The 17,595-nt window shown below is 46.5% G+C and overlaps 1 protein-coding gene across 2 annotated transcripts in view; it reads right to left on the reverse strand.

The window, feature by feature from the left end:
* Positions 1-17,595, reverse strand: part of MCM9 (minichromosome maintenance 9 homologous recombination repair factor) — a 101,093-nt gene that overhangs the window by 27,243 nt on the left and 56,255 nt on the right. For both annotated transcript variants that reach the window (XM_077289537.1, XM_077289539.1), the window contains exon 8: positions 16,676-16,850. In XM_077289537.1, the coding sequence (XP_077145652.1) occupies positions 16,676-16,850 (175 nt within the window). The remainder of the gene's footprint in view (positions 1-16,675; positions 16,851-17,595) is intronic.

Genomic DNA, 17,595 nt, shown 5'->3' on the forward strand with positions numbered 1-17,595 from the left:
AGGAAATGGCGGACGCGACGTACGAAAAAAAGTTACATTTAACGTTTTTTCGTGCCAACGGTCGGCAATACAAGTCTATGGGAAAAAACGCATCCTGCGGGCACATTTGCAGGATCCTTTTTTTCCCACAACGACAGGTTGCGACGTATGTCACAAGACGCAGGTGTGAAAGAAGCCTAAGAGAGGTATTCACATTAGATACCCATCAGTTTTGAGACCACCTTGACGTTGGTTGATGGGCAGGCATGAACTGGACAGAGCCAGAGTAGGTGCGCATAACCGTGTACCTACTCTAAGCTCCCCGGTCACCATACCTTGAAGCAAACCCCCAGCAAACTTCAATTCTATATCGGTGTAAGATAGAGCATAAGACCAGCATGAGATAATTCTGTTTGAAAAAGATCCATAAGGGATTGAAACGTCACACGCTACTTGATCTCCGTTTCATCACTAGAGAATTTTTTGCCTTTTGTTGTGTAATTATTTACATAAATTAAATATTTTTGCAAATAGTTGAGTGCGGCTGATTTAACTCTTACATGTTTAATCTTGGATATATTCAGTTCAGCTAGCACCTCCTCCTTTCTACAAATCTGTTTGAGCCTCCTTTCTGCTTGTCCCCCCACTAATCATACAGCACCATTATCCTAGCCAAAGTTCCAACAAAAGCATTAGTGGAAACTCGATCATTTACCAAACTTTGGCCGAATTTTGCAGATTTCGAGGAAAATGCTTGGGAATCTGAACATGAATGTGCTACGTTTGTGCCTGATTTAAGGTTGGCGAATGGTTTCCGAACAAGTTTGCTCATCTCTACTCACCATAAAATCTCTTTCTCGTAGTTTTCATTAGGGGACACAGACTATGGGTTATATGCCGCCACCTGGAGGCTGACACTAAGAATACAATTTAGAAAAAAGCTAACTCCTACCCATTAGGCTACACCTGGGCAGCCAACACCCAGCTATTCAGTTAGAGCAAAAAGCAGGAGGAGCAATACCAAAACTTCCCAAAACAAGGGAGGGTGCTGTGTTTCCAATGAAGGCTACCAGAAAGATTTTGCGGAGAGTACCAAAAATCTTAATTTCTCAGACACTTCATCGGGTGACACAGAAACCATGGGACAGCCTAAGGCTATGTGCACACGATGCGGATTTGCTGCGGATTTTTCCATGCAGAAACGCTGCAGATCCACACTGTGATGTACAGTACAATGTAAATCAATGGGGTAAAAAAATAGCTGTGCAGATGGTGCGGAAAAATCAGTGCGGAATTGCTGCGGATTTCAAAGAAGTGCATGTCACTTCTTTTGTGCGGATCTGCGTTTCTGCACCCCTGCATGTTAAAAACCGCTGAAAATCCGCACAAAATCCGCATCAATTCCGCACAAAATCCGCATAAAAACCGCGGCAAATCCGCGGCTGCGGATTCTGTGCAGAAAATTCTGCACCTCTTTTCTTACGTGTGCACATAGTCTAAAGCAGTCCCTGGGATGGGAAAGCGAATACCAACACTGCAGGAGTCTATGCCTGATGAAGAGACCTGAGTAGTCTCAAAAGCTTGCAATAATAATAATAATAATAATAATAATATAATAATCTTTATTTATATAGCGCCAACATATTCCGTAGCGCTTTACAGTTTAACAGCTTCAAACACAACAGTCATAAGTAACAGTGTTAACAATACAATAATTAAAGCAACACAAGACGACCCTGCTCGTGAGAGCTTACAATCTACAATGAGGTGGGGGAGATACAAAGTACAGGTGTGTATTTACAATGATGTATTTACAATGATGGTCCAGCCATCTTCAGGGGGTGGGGGATAGATGGAAGTAGTGAATGGGCTACACACAAACAAAATAACTGATTAGGGAACATGATAGGCCGCTCTGAACAAATGTGTTTTGAGGGAGCGCCTAAAACTATGCAAATTGTGGTTGGTCCTAATTTCTTGGGGTAGAGCATTCCAGAGGATTGGCGCAGCACGGGAGAAGTCTTGGAGTCGGGAGTGGGAGGTACGGATTAGTGCAGAGGTTAGTCGAAAGTCATTTGCAGAGCGCAGAGGTCGGTTAGGCCGATAGACCGAAATGAGGGAGGAGATGTAAGGGGGTGCCGCACTGTGAAGAGCTTTGTGGGTGAGAACAAGTACCGTATATACTCGAGTATAAGCCGAGATTTTCAGCCCAAATTTTTGGGCTGAAAGTGCCCCTCTCGGCTTATACTCGAGTCATGATCGGTGGTGGGGTCGGCGGGTGAGCACTGTCATATACTCGCCTAGTTCCGGCGTTCCTGTCGCTCCCCGTGCCTGTCACACTGTCTTCGGTGCCGCAGCCTCTTCCCCTGAGCGGTCACGTGGGACCGCTCATTAGAGAAATGAATAGGCTGCTCCACCTCCCATAGGGGCGGAGCCGCCTATTCATTTCTCTAATCAGCGGTGCCGGTGACCGCTGACAGAGGAAGAGCTGCGGCACCGAAGACCAGCTGTCCGGGGGAAGGAGCGGGACGCCGGGAGCAGGTAAGTATCGCATATTCACCTGTCCTCGTTCCATACGCCGGGCGCCGCGCCATCTTCCCGGCGTCTCTCCGCTCTGACTGTTCAGGCAGAGGGCGCGATGACGCATATAGTGTGCGCGCCGCCCTCTGCCTGATCAGTCAGTGCGGAGAGACGCCGGGAAGATGGCGCCGAGGAGCTGCAAGCAAGAGAGGTGAGTATGTGTTTTTTTTTTTTTTTATTGCAGCAGCAGCTATGGGGCAATATTGGACGGTGCAGAGAACTATATGGCACAGCTATGGGGCAATGGTGCAGAGCACTATATGGCACAGCTATGGGACAACGGTGCAGAGCACTATATGGCACAGCTATGGGGCAAAGGTGCAGAGCACTATATGGCACAGCTATGGGGCAACGGTGCAGAGCACTATATGGCACAGCTATGGGGCAATGGTGCAGAGCACTATATGGCACAGCTATGGGGCAACGGTGCAGAGCACTATATGGCACAGCTATGGGGCAAAGGTGCAGAGCACTATATGGCACAGCTATGGGGCAACGGTGCAGAGCACTATATGGCACAGCTATGGGGCAACGGTGCAGAGCACTATATGGCACAGCTATGGGGCAATGGTGCAGAGCACTGTATGGCACAGCTATGGGGCAATGGTGCAGAGCACTGTATGGCACAGCTATGGGGCAATGGTGCAGAGCACTATATGGCACAGCTATGGGGCAATAATGGTGCAGAGCACTATATGGCACAGCTATGGGGCAACGGTGCAGAGCACTATATGGCACAGCTATGGGGCAATGGTGCAGAGCACTATATGGCACAGCTATGGGGCAACGGTGCAGAGCACTATATGGCACAGCTATGGGGCAAAGGTGCAGAGCACTATATGGCACAGCTATGGGGCAACGGTGCAGAGCACTATATGGCACAGCTATGGGGCAACGGTGCAGAGCACTATATGGCACAGCTATGGGGCAATGGTGCAGAGCACTATATGGCACAGCTATGGGGCAATGGTGCAGAGCACTGTATGGCACAGCTATGGGGCAATGGTGCAGAGCACTATATGGCACAGCTATGGGGCAATAATGGTGCAGAGCACTATATGGCACAGCTATGGGGCAACGGTGCAGAGCACTATATGGCACAGCTATGGGGCAATAATGGTGCAGAGCACTATATGGCACAGCTATGGGGCAACGGTGCAGAGCACTGTATGGCACAGCTATGGGGCAATGGTGCACAGCACTGTATGGCACAGCTATGGGGCAACGGTGCAGAGCACTATATGGCACAGCTATGGGGCAACGGTGCAGAGCACTATATGGCACAGCTATGGGGCAACGGTGCAGAGCACTATATGGCACAGCTATGGGGCAACGGTGCAGAGCACTATATGGCACAGCTATGGGGCAACGGTGCAGAGCACTATATGGCACAGCTATGGGACAACGGTGCAGAGCACTATATGGCACAGCTATGGGGCAATGGTGCAGAGCATTATATATATGGCACAGCTATGGGGCAACGGTGCAGAGCACTATATGGCACAGCTATGGGGCAACGGTGCAGAGCATTATATATATGGCACAGCTATGGGGCAACGGTGCAGAGCATTGTATATATGGCACAGCTTTATGTGGAGTATCTATGGGGCAATGGTGCAGAGCATTATATGTGGCACAGCTTTATGTGGAGCATCTATGGGGCCATAATGAACGGTATGGAGTATCTATTTTTAATTTTGAAATTCACCGGTACCTGCTGCATTTTCCACCCTAGGCTTATACTCGAGTCAATAAGTTTTCCCAGTTTTTTGTGGCAAAATTAGGGGGGTCGGCTTATACTCGGGTCGGCTTATACTCGAGTATATACGGTACTTTGAATTGTATCCTGTAATGAATGGGCAGCCAGTGTAATGACTGGCGAAGAGCGGACGCGTTTGAGTAACGATTAGCTAGCTAGACGACCCTGGCTGCTGCATTAAGGATAGACTGGAGAGGGGAAAGTCGAGTGAGGGGGAGGCCAATTAATAGAGAGTTGTAGTAGTCCAGGCGGGAGTGGATCAGGGAGACAGTGAGGGTTTTTGTTGTTTCTATAGTGAGAAAAGGGCGGATTCTAGAGATGTTCTTTAGGTGTAAGCGGCATGAGCGGGCAAGAGATTGTATATGGGATGTGAAGGAGAGATCGGAGTCAAACATAACATAACACCCAGACAGTGTGCCTGCTGCCAGGGTGTTATTATGGTGACACCCACGGAGAGGGAAACGTCAGGTTTAGGGAGGTTAGTAGATGGTGGGAGCAGAAGAAGTTCAGTTTTGGAGAGGTTGAGTTTCAGATAGAGAGCGGACATGATGTTGAAGACTGCGGACAGATAGTCAGTGGTGTTCTGTAGTACCTCAGGAGTAAGGCCAGGGGATGACGTGTATAGTTGTGTGTCGTCGGCATAAAGATGGTACTGAAAGCCAAATCTGCTGATGGTCTGTCCAATTGGGGCCGTGTAGAGGGAGAAGAGAAGGGGGCCAAGGACTGAGCCCTGGGGTACCCCGACAGTGAGTGGAAGAGGAGATGAAGTGGAGCCAGAGAGCAGAACACTGAAGGAGCGGTCAGAAAGATAGGAGGAGAACCAGGAGAGATCAGTGTCCTTAATGCCAAGTGACTGGAGCCTAGAGAGTAGGAGAGGGTGGTCAACAGTGTCGAAAGCTGCAGAAAGATCGAGAAAAATGAGCAGAGAGTGGTCACCGTTACATTTTGCTGTCAGAAGGTCATTGGTCACTTTGATGAGTGCAGTTTCTGTCGAGTGTAGGGGGCGGAAGCCGGACTGTGAAGGGTCTACGAGGGAGTGAATGGAGAGGTAACGGGTAAGGCGGGAGTAGACTAGGCGCTCCAAGTGTTTAGAGATGAAGGGGAGATTGGAGACCGGTCTGTAGTTGTTTGTGCAGGATGGGTCGAGGGTGGGTTTCTTTAGTAACGTGGTAATGATAGAGTGTTTGAAGGAGGACGGGAAAATGCCTGAGGAGAGTGAGAGATTAAAGATTGTAGTTAGGTGAGTAGTGACGACTGGAGAGAGAGAGTGGAGGAGATGTGAGGGAATGGGGTCGGTAGTGCATGTAGTCGGACGAGAAGAAGAGAGGAGCCTGGAGACTTCTTCTGTGATGGGATCAAATGCGGAGAGTGAGCCAGGGGAGATGCAGGGGGGGATGGGAGTCACTGAACTTGGTGATTGGGAGCGGATTTCCTGATGGATATTGTCTATTTTCTCTATAAAGTGGGAGGCCAGGTCATCAGCCCAAATGTCTGTGATAGGGGCTTGAGCTTTTGGCCTGAGGAGGGAGTGAAAGGTGTCAAAAAGTTTCTTGGGGTTGTTGGATTGTGAGGAGATCAGAGTAGTGAAGTAGGTCTGTTTGACGATGTGAAGGGCAGAGTTATAGGTTTTTAACATAAATTTGAAGTGTATGAAGTCTTCTGGTGAGCGAGTTTTCCTCCATAAGCGTTCAGCACTCCTAGAGCATCGCTGGAGAAATCTGTTTTGCAATGTGAGCCAGGGCTGTTTTACTCTGTGTTTGGAGGATCTGATGGTGAGGGGAGCTACTTGGTCCAGGGTGCTTCTAAGAGTGTCATTGTAGTGATGTACCGCCAGATCAGGACAGGAAAAAGAGGAGATTGGGGACAGTGATGAGTGTAAGGAGTCTGAAAGTGTATGAGGGTTAATGGTTTGTAGATTTCTGACTGAATGGTAGGTAGGAGGGTGCTGGGGTGAGCGAGGATTTGTAAGCATGAAGGAGAGAATGTTGTGGTCAGAGAGGGGGAGCAGTGAGTTATTTAGGTAGGAGATTGAACACAGCCGGACAAAGACCAGGTCAAGGGTGTTACCGTCCTTGTGTGTCTCAGAGGTTGAGAGTTGTGAGAGGCCGAGCGAAGTGGTTAGTGATAGAAGCTGGGATGCAGATGTAGAAGTGGGGCTGTTTATGGGGATGTTGAAGTCCCCCAGGATAAGGGTTGGGAGTTCTGAGGACATGAAGTGCGGCAGCCAGGCAGAGAAATGGTCCAGGAAGTGGGTGGGCGAGCCTGGGGGCCGGTATATGACCGCTACTCTGAGGGAGAGGGGACGGAAGAGCCTGATGGTGTGGACCTCAAAAGAAGGGAATGAGAGTGATGGAGTTGGTGGGATGACCTAGAAGGTGCATTGTGGGGAGAGGAGTATGCTGACTCCACCACCAGGTCTGTTTGTAGGTCTCAGGGAAAGGGAGAATGGTAGGCCACCATGGGAAATGGCAGCAGGGGAGACCGTGTCAGAATCCAGGATCCAGGTTTCAGTGAGGGCCAATAAATTTAGAGAGTTGTTCAGAAAGTAGTTGTGCAGGAAAGGAAGCTTGTTACATACAGACCGTGGATTCCAAAGGGCACAATTAAAAGAAGGAGATGAGGGAGTGCAAGTAATATTAATAAGGTTAGAATGGTTTTGATGTGAGGTAGGGTAGCAGTTGAGGTTGTGGGATGGTGGACCGGGGTTGGGGGAGATGTCTCCCGAAATCAGTAGGAGTAGGAAGATAAAAAGCAAGACGTTTTTGGAATTGTAAGAAGTTATTTTGTGCAGTGTGTTTTGGCAAGAGGGACTGAGGTTTTTCAGGAAGGTGAGAAGTGCATGGGAGCGGTACATGGGAGAGGGAAGGAGTGAGGAGATGATGTATATGAGTCGTGATGGAGGGGGGATTGGGCGGTGGATGTGGATTGCAAGGGAGCATAGGAATAAAGCACATGGATAGAAGGGAGAGCAAAGTGTGGGTTACCTGACTCCTGCCCTGACTAACTGCCATGGAATAACTGCTATAACTTGATGCTTACCTAATGCGATGCTTTGCTGAATGCGTAAGACCCCACACTTGCGTTGTCTCCTAAGAATGAATCTAAATTTATAGGCCCCCAGTGCAGGGAGAGGACAGCGGGATTATGGGAGCTGGTTAGTTATAAATTAGGGACAGCTTGCAATTTGTTACCATCTTTTCAGTTAGCCATTAAAAGGTATCAACCACTGAGGACTCTCAATTCTAAATGTTTTTCTATCTACTGGCCAAGATATATATATCTTTCCTCTATCAAGAAGGAGAAATAAGAATTTTTCAGGTTACCACGTGACCAACGGCCATTTGTAGTACCCTTCTGCTAAGACTTGCATCCCTATAAACAAAGATAAGAACGCCACAAAGATGTGCACTGTAGATAAAATAGCAGCCCTATAGATTAGAAGAACAGATGCCTAAGGGGTATAAAGGCTGAGTCACACATAACGATATCGTTAACGATATCGTTGCAACGTCACGCTTTTGGTGACGTAGCAACGATCCCGCTAACGATCTCGTAACCCGATATTTACCCTGGTTACCATTATAAAAGTAAAAAAAAAAAAAAAAACAGTACATACTCACATTCTGATGTCTGTCACGTCCCCTGGCGTCCACAGGGTTAAAACTGCTTTCGGCAGGAGCGCTGCTAATGCACGCGCTGCTGCCGAGAGCTTCCCTGCACTGACTGTCAGCGCCGGCCGTAAAGCAGAGCACAGCGGTGACGTCACCGCTGTTACTGCCGGCGCTGACACATTCAGTGCAGGGAAGCTTTCGGCAAGAGCGCGTGCAGTAGCAGCGCTCTTGCCGAAAGCAGTTTTAACCCTGTGGATGCCGGCGGGGGACGTGACAGACATCAGAATGTAAGTATGTAGTGTTTTTTTTTTTTTACTTTTAGAATGGTAACCAGGGTAAATATCGGGTTACTAAGCGCGGCCCTGCACTTAGTAACCCGATGTTTACCCTGGTTACCCGGGTGCTGCAGGGGGACTTCGGCATCGTTGAAGACAGTTTCAACGATGCCGAAGTCGTTCCCCTGATCGTTAGTCGCTGGAGGGAGCTGTCTGTGTGACAGCTCCCCAGCGACACCACAACGACTTACCAACGATCACGGCCAGGTCGCATCGCTGGTCGTGATCGTTGGTAAGTCGTTTAGTGTGACTCCAGCTTAAGGCTGCTTTCACACTAGCGTCGGTACGGGGCCGTCGCGCTGCGTCGGCCCGACGTTGCGATGTGTGGCTATACGTCGCAATGCGTCGGTAATGTTAGTCTATGGGGAAAAAACGCATCCTGTAGACAACTTTGCGTTTTTTTCTCCTAAACGACGCATTGCGACGTGCAGCCAAAAACGCTAGTGTGAAAGTAGCCTAACCCAGGAGGATTCTACAACATAGAGGGGGTAAGCTGTAACCTGTCAGGGACACCCTAGAGGTCCGACCTCTGCAAGAGCATACAGGGATGACCAACAAGGTAACAAACGTCCAAATGGAGCTATGAAAAACAGGTAGAGATGTACAGCTCTGACTATGTCAGATTGTATTCAAGAAGATGACAGCAAAGTGCATAAAGAAACAAGAACAATCTCCTCATTGGGAACCTGTCACCAGTTTGTTAAAATCCCAACAAATGCCACCACCTTTTTCTGATGTTTTCTGATGTTCACAAATTATTACATTTGCATGCGCATTGATGCCCTTTGTCCTTCAGTAGGGCAGAGCAAAGTGCAACTGCGCAGCCGGCGATACTACAAGATTTCATTCAGCTTGCTGATGACGCAGGGTTGAAAAATTTTTCTGGATTGAATTGGTCATCCAAACACTTTTACGTGCTTTGTGTTACAGAACGGTGGTTTTAAACTCCAAAAAAAACCTTTGACTTCTGAAAGTGACCCTTTTTTTCATTAAAAATAAACTTGGTTTCAAGAGGCCTAGCAATTACATAATATGTGTAAGGCGTGTGGTAAAGGACTGGGAAGTGCTGAAGATGTTGCACACAGACGCAGAGTACGTGGGGCAGGTGCGACTACACCTGTTGCTGGAGCACAAGAAACACACCCATCAACGACAGAAAGGTTCCTGTCCCACTATGGAAGGGAGGCACGGTACACCACTTCTGAAGTCAGAGCAGTGTTAACAGGTGGTCGGTTGGATAGCAGATAATGCTTCAAGCATGTTTGGCAGCACCACGCAGTGTTCCACACGATCCAGTCTCATCAGTCAACAGCCTGGATCACTTAATTCTTACCCTGATACTCATTCCTCCCACCATGTTGAGTCCCCGGAGACTAGTGATTCCAAGCTAGGAAACTCCAAGGAGCTCTTTACAACATACCGTATATACTCGAGTATAAGCCGACCCCCCTAATTTTGCCACAAAAAACTGGGAAAACTTATTGACTCGAGTATAAGCCTAGGGGGGAAAATGCAGCAGCTACCGGTAAATGTCAAATGTAATAATAGATACCAATAAAAGTAAAATTAATTGAGACATCAGTAGGTTAAGTGTCTTTGAATATCCATATTGAATCAGGAGCCCCATATAATGCTCCATACTGTTCATTATGGCCCCATAAGATGTTCCATATTAAAATATGCCCCATATAATCCTGCATAAAGGTTAATAAAGGCCCCATAAGATGCTCCATAGACACATTTGCCCAATATAATGCTGCACAAATGCTGATTATGGCCCCATAAGATGCTCTATAAAGATATTTGCCCCTTATAGTGCTGCACAAACGTTATGGCCCTATAAGATGCTCCATACAGACACTTGCCCCATATGCCGTAGTGCCCTACAAACGTTAGTTATGGCCCCATACAGACACTTGCCCCATATAGTGCTGCACAAACATTATGCCCCTATATAGTGCTGCAGAAACGTTATGGCCCCATATAGTGCTGCAGAAACGTTATGGCCCCATATAGTGCTGCAGAAACGTTATGGCCCCATATAGTGCTGCAGGAATGTTATGGCCCCATATAGTGCTGCAGGAACGTTATGGCCCCATATAGTGCTGCAGGAACGTTATGGACCCATATAGTGCTGCAGGAACGTTATGGCCCCCATATAGTGCTGCAGGAATGTTATGGCCCCATATAGTGCTGCAGGAATGTTATGGCCCCATATAGTGCTGCAGGAATGTTATGGCCCCATATAGTGCTGCAGGAATGTTATGGCCCCATATAGTGCTGCAGGAATGTTATGGCCCCATATAGTGCTGCAGGAACGTTATGGCCCCCATATAGTGCTGCAGGAATGTTATGGCCCCATATAGATCTGCAGGAATGTTATGGCCCCATATAGTGCTGCAGGAATGTTATGGCCCCATATAGTGCTGCAGGAATGTTATGGCCCCACATAGTGCTGCAGGAATGTTATGGCCCCCATATAGTGCTGCAGGAATGTTATGGCCCCATATAGTGCTGCAGGAACGTTATGGCCCCATATAGTGCTGCAGGAATGTTATGGCCCCCATATAGTGCTGCAGGAATGTTATGGCCCCCATATAGTGCTCCAGGAACGTTATGGCCCCCATATAGTGCTCCAGGAACGTTATGGCCCCCATATAGTGCTGCAGGAATGTTATGGCCCCACATAGTGCTGCAGGAATGTTATGGCCCCCATATAGTGCTGCAGGAATGTTATGGCCCCATATAGTGCTGCAGGAACGTTATGGCCCCATATAGTGCTGCAGGAATGTTATGGCCCCCATATAGTGCTGCAGGAATGTTATGGCCCCCATATAGTGCTCCAGGAACGTTATGGCCCCCATATAGTGCTGCAGGAATGTTATGGCCCCATATAGTGCTGCAGGAATGTTATGGCCCCATATAGTTCTGCAGGAATGTTATGGCCCCATATAGTGCTGCAGGAATGTTATGGCCCCATATAGTGCTGCAGGAATGTTATGGCCCCACATAGTGCTGCAGGAATGTTATGGCCCCCATATAGTGCTGCAGGAATGTTATGGCCCCATATAGTGCTGCAGGAACGTTATGGCCCCATATAGTGCTGCAGGAATGTTATGGCCCCCATATAGTGCTGCAGGAATGTTATGGCCCCCATATAGTGCTCCAGGAACGTTATGGCCCCCATATAGTGCTGCAGGAATGTTATGGCCCCATATAGTGCTGCAGGAATGTTATGGCCCCATATAGTGCTGCAGGAATGTTATGGCCCCATATAGTGCTGCAGGAACGTTATGGCCCCCATATAGTGCTGCAGGAATGTTATGGCCCCATATAGTGCTGCAGGAACGTTATGGCCCCATAGATGCTCCATACAGACACTTGCCCCATTTGCTGCGATAAAAAAAATAAATCACATACTCACCTCTCCGTCGCTCAGGCCCCCGCACTTTCAATAGTCACCTCTCCTCGTTCCGGGCGCCGATCTGTCTCTAGCACTGACGTTCAGCAGAGGGCGCGCACTGACCACGTCACCGCGCTCTCTGACCTCAGCGTCACTGCTGGAGACAGATCGGCGCCCGGAACGAGGAGCAGGTGACTATCGCGCAGTGCAGCGCTCCCCTCCCCGTATACTCACCTAGTCCTGCCGCTGTGTAGATCCTGCTTCTCCGACGCCGCAGCGCTTCATCCTGTACTCAGCGGTCACATGGTACCGCTGATTACAGTAATGAATAGGCGGCTCCACCCCTATGGGAGGTGGAGCCGAATATTCATTTACTGTAATGAGCGGGACCATGTGACCGCTGAATACAGGAAGAAGCTGAAGCTGCTGCTGCCGGCGCTGGGGAAGCAGGGACCGCGCCTGGACTAGGTGAGTATTTTTAGACAGCCCCCGCTCCCCCTCCCCTGCCGACCCCCGGTATGACTCGAGTATAAGCCGAGAGGGGCAATTTCAGCCCAAAAAAGTGGGCTGAAAATCTCGGCTTATACTCGAGTATATATGGTAATTTCTTCACTGTGGCCTATTAACCTGCATGCTCCAAGCGGGACAGGAAGACATGCTGTTTAGTGATGCACAAAGTTTAGGCCAGCCATGGCCACAAGAAGAGGACGGTGGGGAACGGCAAATTTTGTCTAAGGAAGAAGGTGATGATGAGAGACAGTTGAACATAAGTCAGATTTTTAAGTGACCAAGTCAAGAGGACAAGGGTGCAGCGGTGGAAGAAGAGGTGGTGGATGACAGACTCACAGACCCAACCTGGGAAGAGGGGGGGAGTAATCGGCAGCACCGAAACAAGCAGGAAGAGGCAGTGGGGTGACCATAGGGAGAAGGCGCGCAACTGTTCCGCAGAGCACCGACACTCATGAATTTCTCTGTCAAAGAGGTAGGTGTTCCCCAGTCTGGGCCTTTTATTTAAAGAGAGTTCTCTTACAGGGGACAATGGATTCACTGGAATGGGCAATATCGTAAGTATGGTTTAAGTAAGATTGATTAAAGGAGTGTGTCATTCTTTCAATTAAAGGACTTTATTCTGCGTGTGTTTTTTATGCAATATGACTATGGGGTTAGTAACTAACCTCTGGGCTTGATGTCACCTGACAATACCAAGGTGACATCAACCCCCTCACCTATTATCCCACTTGCAACTGCATCACGGCAAGTGGGAAGAGCGAGGCTAAGTGCCATAATTGGCACATCTTACAGATGTACTTTTCTGGAGCAGCTGAGAGGTGATGTTTTTAGCCTAGCTTAGCCTTTGCTGGTTATTAATTATAGGGGGACCCTACGTCATTTTTTTGCTGGTGTTCCCCATTTTAACAGTCAGTAAAGGCTAAGTATACAGCTGTGAGCTGATATTAATAGACTGAGAAGCTCCACTGTACTAATTGTATATGTCACTGACATCTTTCAATCTATTCTGTGTGTATATACTTTATGCGATCTATCTATTCCATCCTGTCGGGTTCTGCTGTGATTTTACTGTACACGGCTGCCAAACTGCTGGCATTTCAAAGGACATCGGTGTGTAAAAATCGGACAGCAGTCGCTTGGTCCGAGTGTTGTGCGATTTTTTCTTTTTCAGCCATGGACTTCTACTGCCAAATGCGATCTAATTTCCGATGACAATCGCAGGATGATGACATTTTTTTTCCAGTTCGATCATGATCTGATCTGGAAAAAAAACGCAGATGAACAATGATAGAATAACATTGGCCCGAATGCAAACCGATTTTTAATTTTTAAAAACAAGGCATTTTAACAGGGATGTGTAGAAGTTTTATATTATCTATGTGTGTGCATATCTTTCCCTCTTTAATATATACACACACATACATAGTGGGTTCGGAAAGTGTTCAGACCCCTTAAAATTTTTCACTCTGTTTCATAGCAGCCATTTGGTAAATTCAAAAAAGTTCATTTTTTTTCTCATTAATGTACACTCTGCCCACCATCTTGACTGAAAAAAAAACAAATGTAGAAAATTTATCACATGGTCATAAGTATTCAGACCCTTTGCTCAATATTGAGTGGAATCACACTTTTCAGGTAGTAGAGCCATGAGTCTTCTTGGGAATGATGCAACAAGTTTTTCACACCTGGATTTGGGGATCCTCTGCTGTTCTTCCTTGCAGATCTTCTCCAGTTCTGACAGGTTGCATGGTGAATGTTGGTGGACACCCATTTTCAGGTCTCTCCAGAGATGCTCAATTGGGTTTAGGTCAAGGGTCTGGCTGGGCCAGTCAAGAATGATCACAGAGTTGTCCTGAAGCCACTCCTTTGTTATTTTAGCTGTGTGCTTAGGGTCATTGTCTTGTTGGAAGGTGAACCTTTGGCCAAGTCTGAGGTCCAGAGCACTCTGGAAGAGGTTTTCATCCAGGATATCTCTGTACTTGGCCGCATTCATGTTTCCTTCAATGGCAACCAGTCGTCCTGTGCCTGCAGCTGAAAAACACCCCCATAGCATGATGCTGCCACCACAATGTTTCACTGTTGGGATTGTATTGGGCAGGTGATGAGCAGTGTCTGGTTTTCTCCACACATACCACTTAGAATTATCACCAAAAACGTCTACCTTCGTCTCATCAGACCAGAGAATCTTATTTCTCAGTCGGGGAGTCCTTCATGTGTTTTTTAGCAAACTCTATGCGGGCTTTATTACGTCTTGCACTGAGGAGAGGCTTCCGTTGGGCCACTCTGCCATAAAGGCCCGACTGGTGGAGGGCTGCAGTGATAGTTGACTTTGTGGAACTTTCTCCCATCTCCCTACTGCATCTCTGGAGCTCAGCCACAGTGATCTTTGGGTGGTTCTTTACCTCTCTCACCAAGGCTCTTCTCCCACGATTGCTCAATTTGTTGGGATGGCCAGGTCTAGGAAGACTTCTGGTGGTCCCAAACTTCTTCCATTTAAAGGATTATGGAGGCCACTGTCCTCTTAGGAACCTTGAGTACTGCAGAAACTCTTTTGTAACCTTGGCCAGATCTGTGCCTTGCCACAATTCTGTCTCTGAGCTCCTTGGCCAGTTCCTTTGACCTCATGATTCTCATTTGGTCTGACATGCACTGTGAGCTGTGAGGTCTTATACAGACAGGTGTGTGCCTTTACAAATCAAGTCCTATCAGTTCAATTAAACACAGCTGGAATCCAATGAAGGAGTATAACCATCTCAAGGAGGATCACAAGGAAATGGACATAATGTGACTTAAATATGAGTGTCTGAGCAAAGGGTCTGAATACTTATGACCCTGTGATATTTCAATTTTTCTTTTTAAATAAAGTTGCAAAAATTTCTACATCTCTTTTTTTCAGTCAAGATGGGGTGCAGAGTGTACACTAATGAGAAAAAAAAAAACTTTTTTATATAAGCAGTGGAGGATTTTATAGGGAACTTCTGCTGGCTGGGGGAATCTAAAGAGGTGCCGTTGGAGGGGATGTAGAGGAGCAGTACAGAGCTGAGTTTGTCACTGCACACTGATCCAATGTATCAATCAACCTGGAAGAGCAGCTCCTGTGACACTCCTCCGCTCTAGTACAGGATTGCAGAAGCACTGAAAATGAGCTGTGCTGTGGAGCTATGCAGTGCTGGTGACTTTCCACAGAAGGTCAGTGATTCCTATATCATAATCACAAACATTGCAAGGCAAGCATTTATGCAATTTTTGTTAAATCAATTATATTTAGAAAGGTGTTTTGTTTCATTTCTTAAAAAAAAAAAAGAAAAGAAAATTTATTCTTTAAATGGGTTGTTCCACTGCTAGGACAACCCCTTCTTGAACTAAGTATTTGGCCCCGATAAAATAAAAAGCCTATACTCACCTACCATGCTGACACTGTTCCAGCGTTGGCAGCACTCGCTGTCTCGGGTCTCTTGTGGGTTATTCTGACACGTGGTGCCCAGCACTGGCGTCACTGTCTCCGCCTTAGTATGAGCTAAACATGAAGAGGAAGTGAGAGCTCAGCTGCAGCGAGGACTTCCTCTTCATGTTCAATCCCTACTAAGGCGGAGACACTGACGCCAGTGCTGATTGGGCACCAGGCACCATGTGTCACAACAACCGCACGAGGGACCGCGAGTGCTGACATCCCTGGAATGGTGCCGGCATGAGAGAAGAGTATAGGTTTTTTTTATTTTATCAGGGCCAAACATTTAGTTCAAGAAGGAGTTGTCCTAGTAGTGGACAATCCCTTTAAGAAATGTACTTAGCTTTAAAACCATTATAAAGAAACAACTATTAAATCTTGTACCGCATCATAGCTAGTGGCAGCAAATCACAGTCCAAAGGCTAGGGTCAGATGAATGTATGAAAAAAAAAAAAATTGCCTGAGTTTCATATAGAAAACTGCCAATTTTCACCAACATTGTCAATCAAGGGCCCGTTTATTATATCCCTGCGATATCCATTTTCATACATCTACCTTTAAAAATGTGCATGACCACATACAGTTTCCTAAGTAATAATGGCAAAGTATCCGTAAAAATCAGATGCCACATGGATGTTCTGTATAGGATCCGATTTATTTTGTACATCCATAGACGTGAATGGGCAAGGCTCTGAAGAGAATAGTGCATGATGCACTCAACTATTGGATTCCATTAGTCAATATTATACACTCGTCTGAAGAAACCCTAAGAGTTACAGGAAAATAACGTCTGCTAGGGACCAACTGAGAGTGGGATTTTTTTTTTTATTTTAATATAACATTTTCAGCAGATTATTTCTTAAACTCTCAGATAATCACCTAGTGTCAAAGGAATTATTGTTAAAATCCCTCAGGTCCAAGGAAATAACAATTGACTATTGCTATAACTAAATGAAAAAAAATTAAAGAAATTAATGCAAAAATGGGATATTAAATGTTAATAATTCCCATCAATATCTTTACATTAAATTATTATTAAAAGGATTTTACCCTGCTTTGGCCACACTTATGGTCTGCTGTTCCATTGCCTCATGGATACTGGTTCTATCGTGCTCTTTAATGCTGTTGAATTCATCAATGCAGCAAAGACCCCCATCTGCCAGGACCAGCGCTCCAGCTTCTAGATTCCACTCACCAGAATCCTTCACCGCAGTTACAGTCAATCCTTTAAAAATAAAAAATAAAAAATAACCTCTCTGCAAATAAGCAGCAAAATGTGGTCAAACTGACACTCAACTAAAGAGGGTCAAAATACAACGATTCCAAGCCAACTTCTCTGATTAAGTGTTGTCACACCATTGTTTTTTTACTTTTACGGTATTCATCAGCACAAAAATTATGGCTTGCATTGATATTTTTTTCTCTTAAATAAAATAAATTTTGGTTTCTGACCCCATTTTTCTTTAGAACCCTAGACATAAAGGTACCTTCACACGAAACGACTTTGTAACGATATCGCTAGCGATCCGTGACGTTGCAGCGTCCTCGCTAGCGATATCGTTTAGTTTGACAGGCAGCAGCGATCAGGATCCTGCTGTGATGTCGCTGGTCGCTGAATAAAGTTAACAACAAAATTTAGGATATACCTTGAGGGAAAATGACAGATTTACAAAATAGGACCCCCCATAAAACTATAATAATTTATTGAATATACCTAAAAGCACACAAACAAATAAGATAAATAACGCCCTATACAAATAGGTCAGCTAAGATGAACGAGCAGGGGTAAAAAAAAAAAAACCCCCGATTGCCCTTTAAACACAAAAAATGCAGGATTTGAAAATATGACAGAAAATGTGATATACACTACTGACTTATAAGGGTGTATAGATAAACACAAAGTGTCCCTATAGGCTATGTATTGGCCCTAGAGATACATCTACCTAGATGCGGAGGTTGGCACCCTTAAG

This window comes from Ranitomeya variabilis, chromosome 2 (assembly GCF_051348905.1).
Source record: "Ranitomeya variabilis isolate aRanVar5 chromosome 2, aRanVar5.hap1, whole genome shotgun sequence".
Classification (NCBI taxonomy): Eukaryota; Metazoa; Chordata; class Amphibia; order Anura; family Dendrobatidae; genus Ranitomeya; species Ranitomeya variabilis.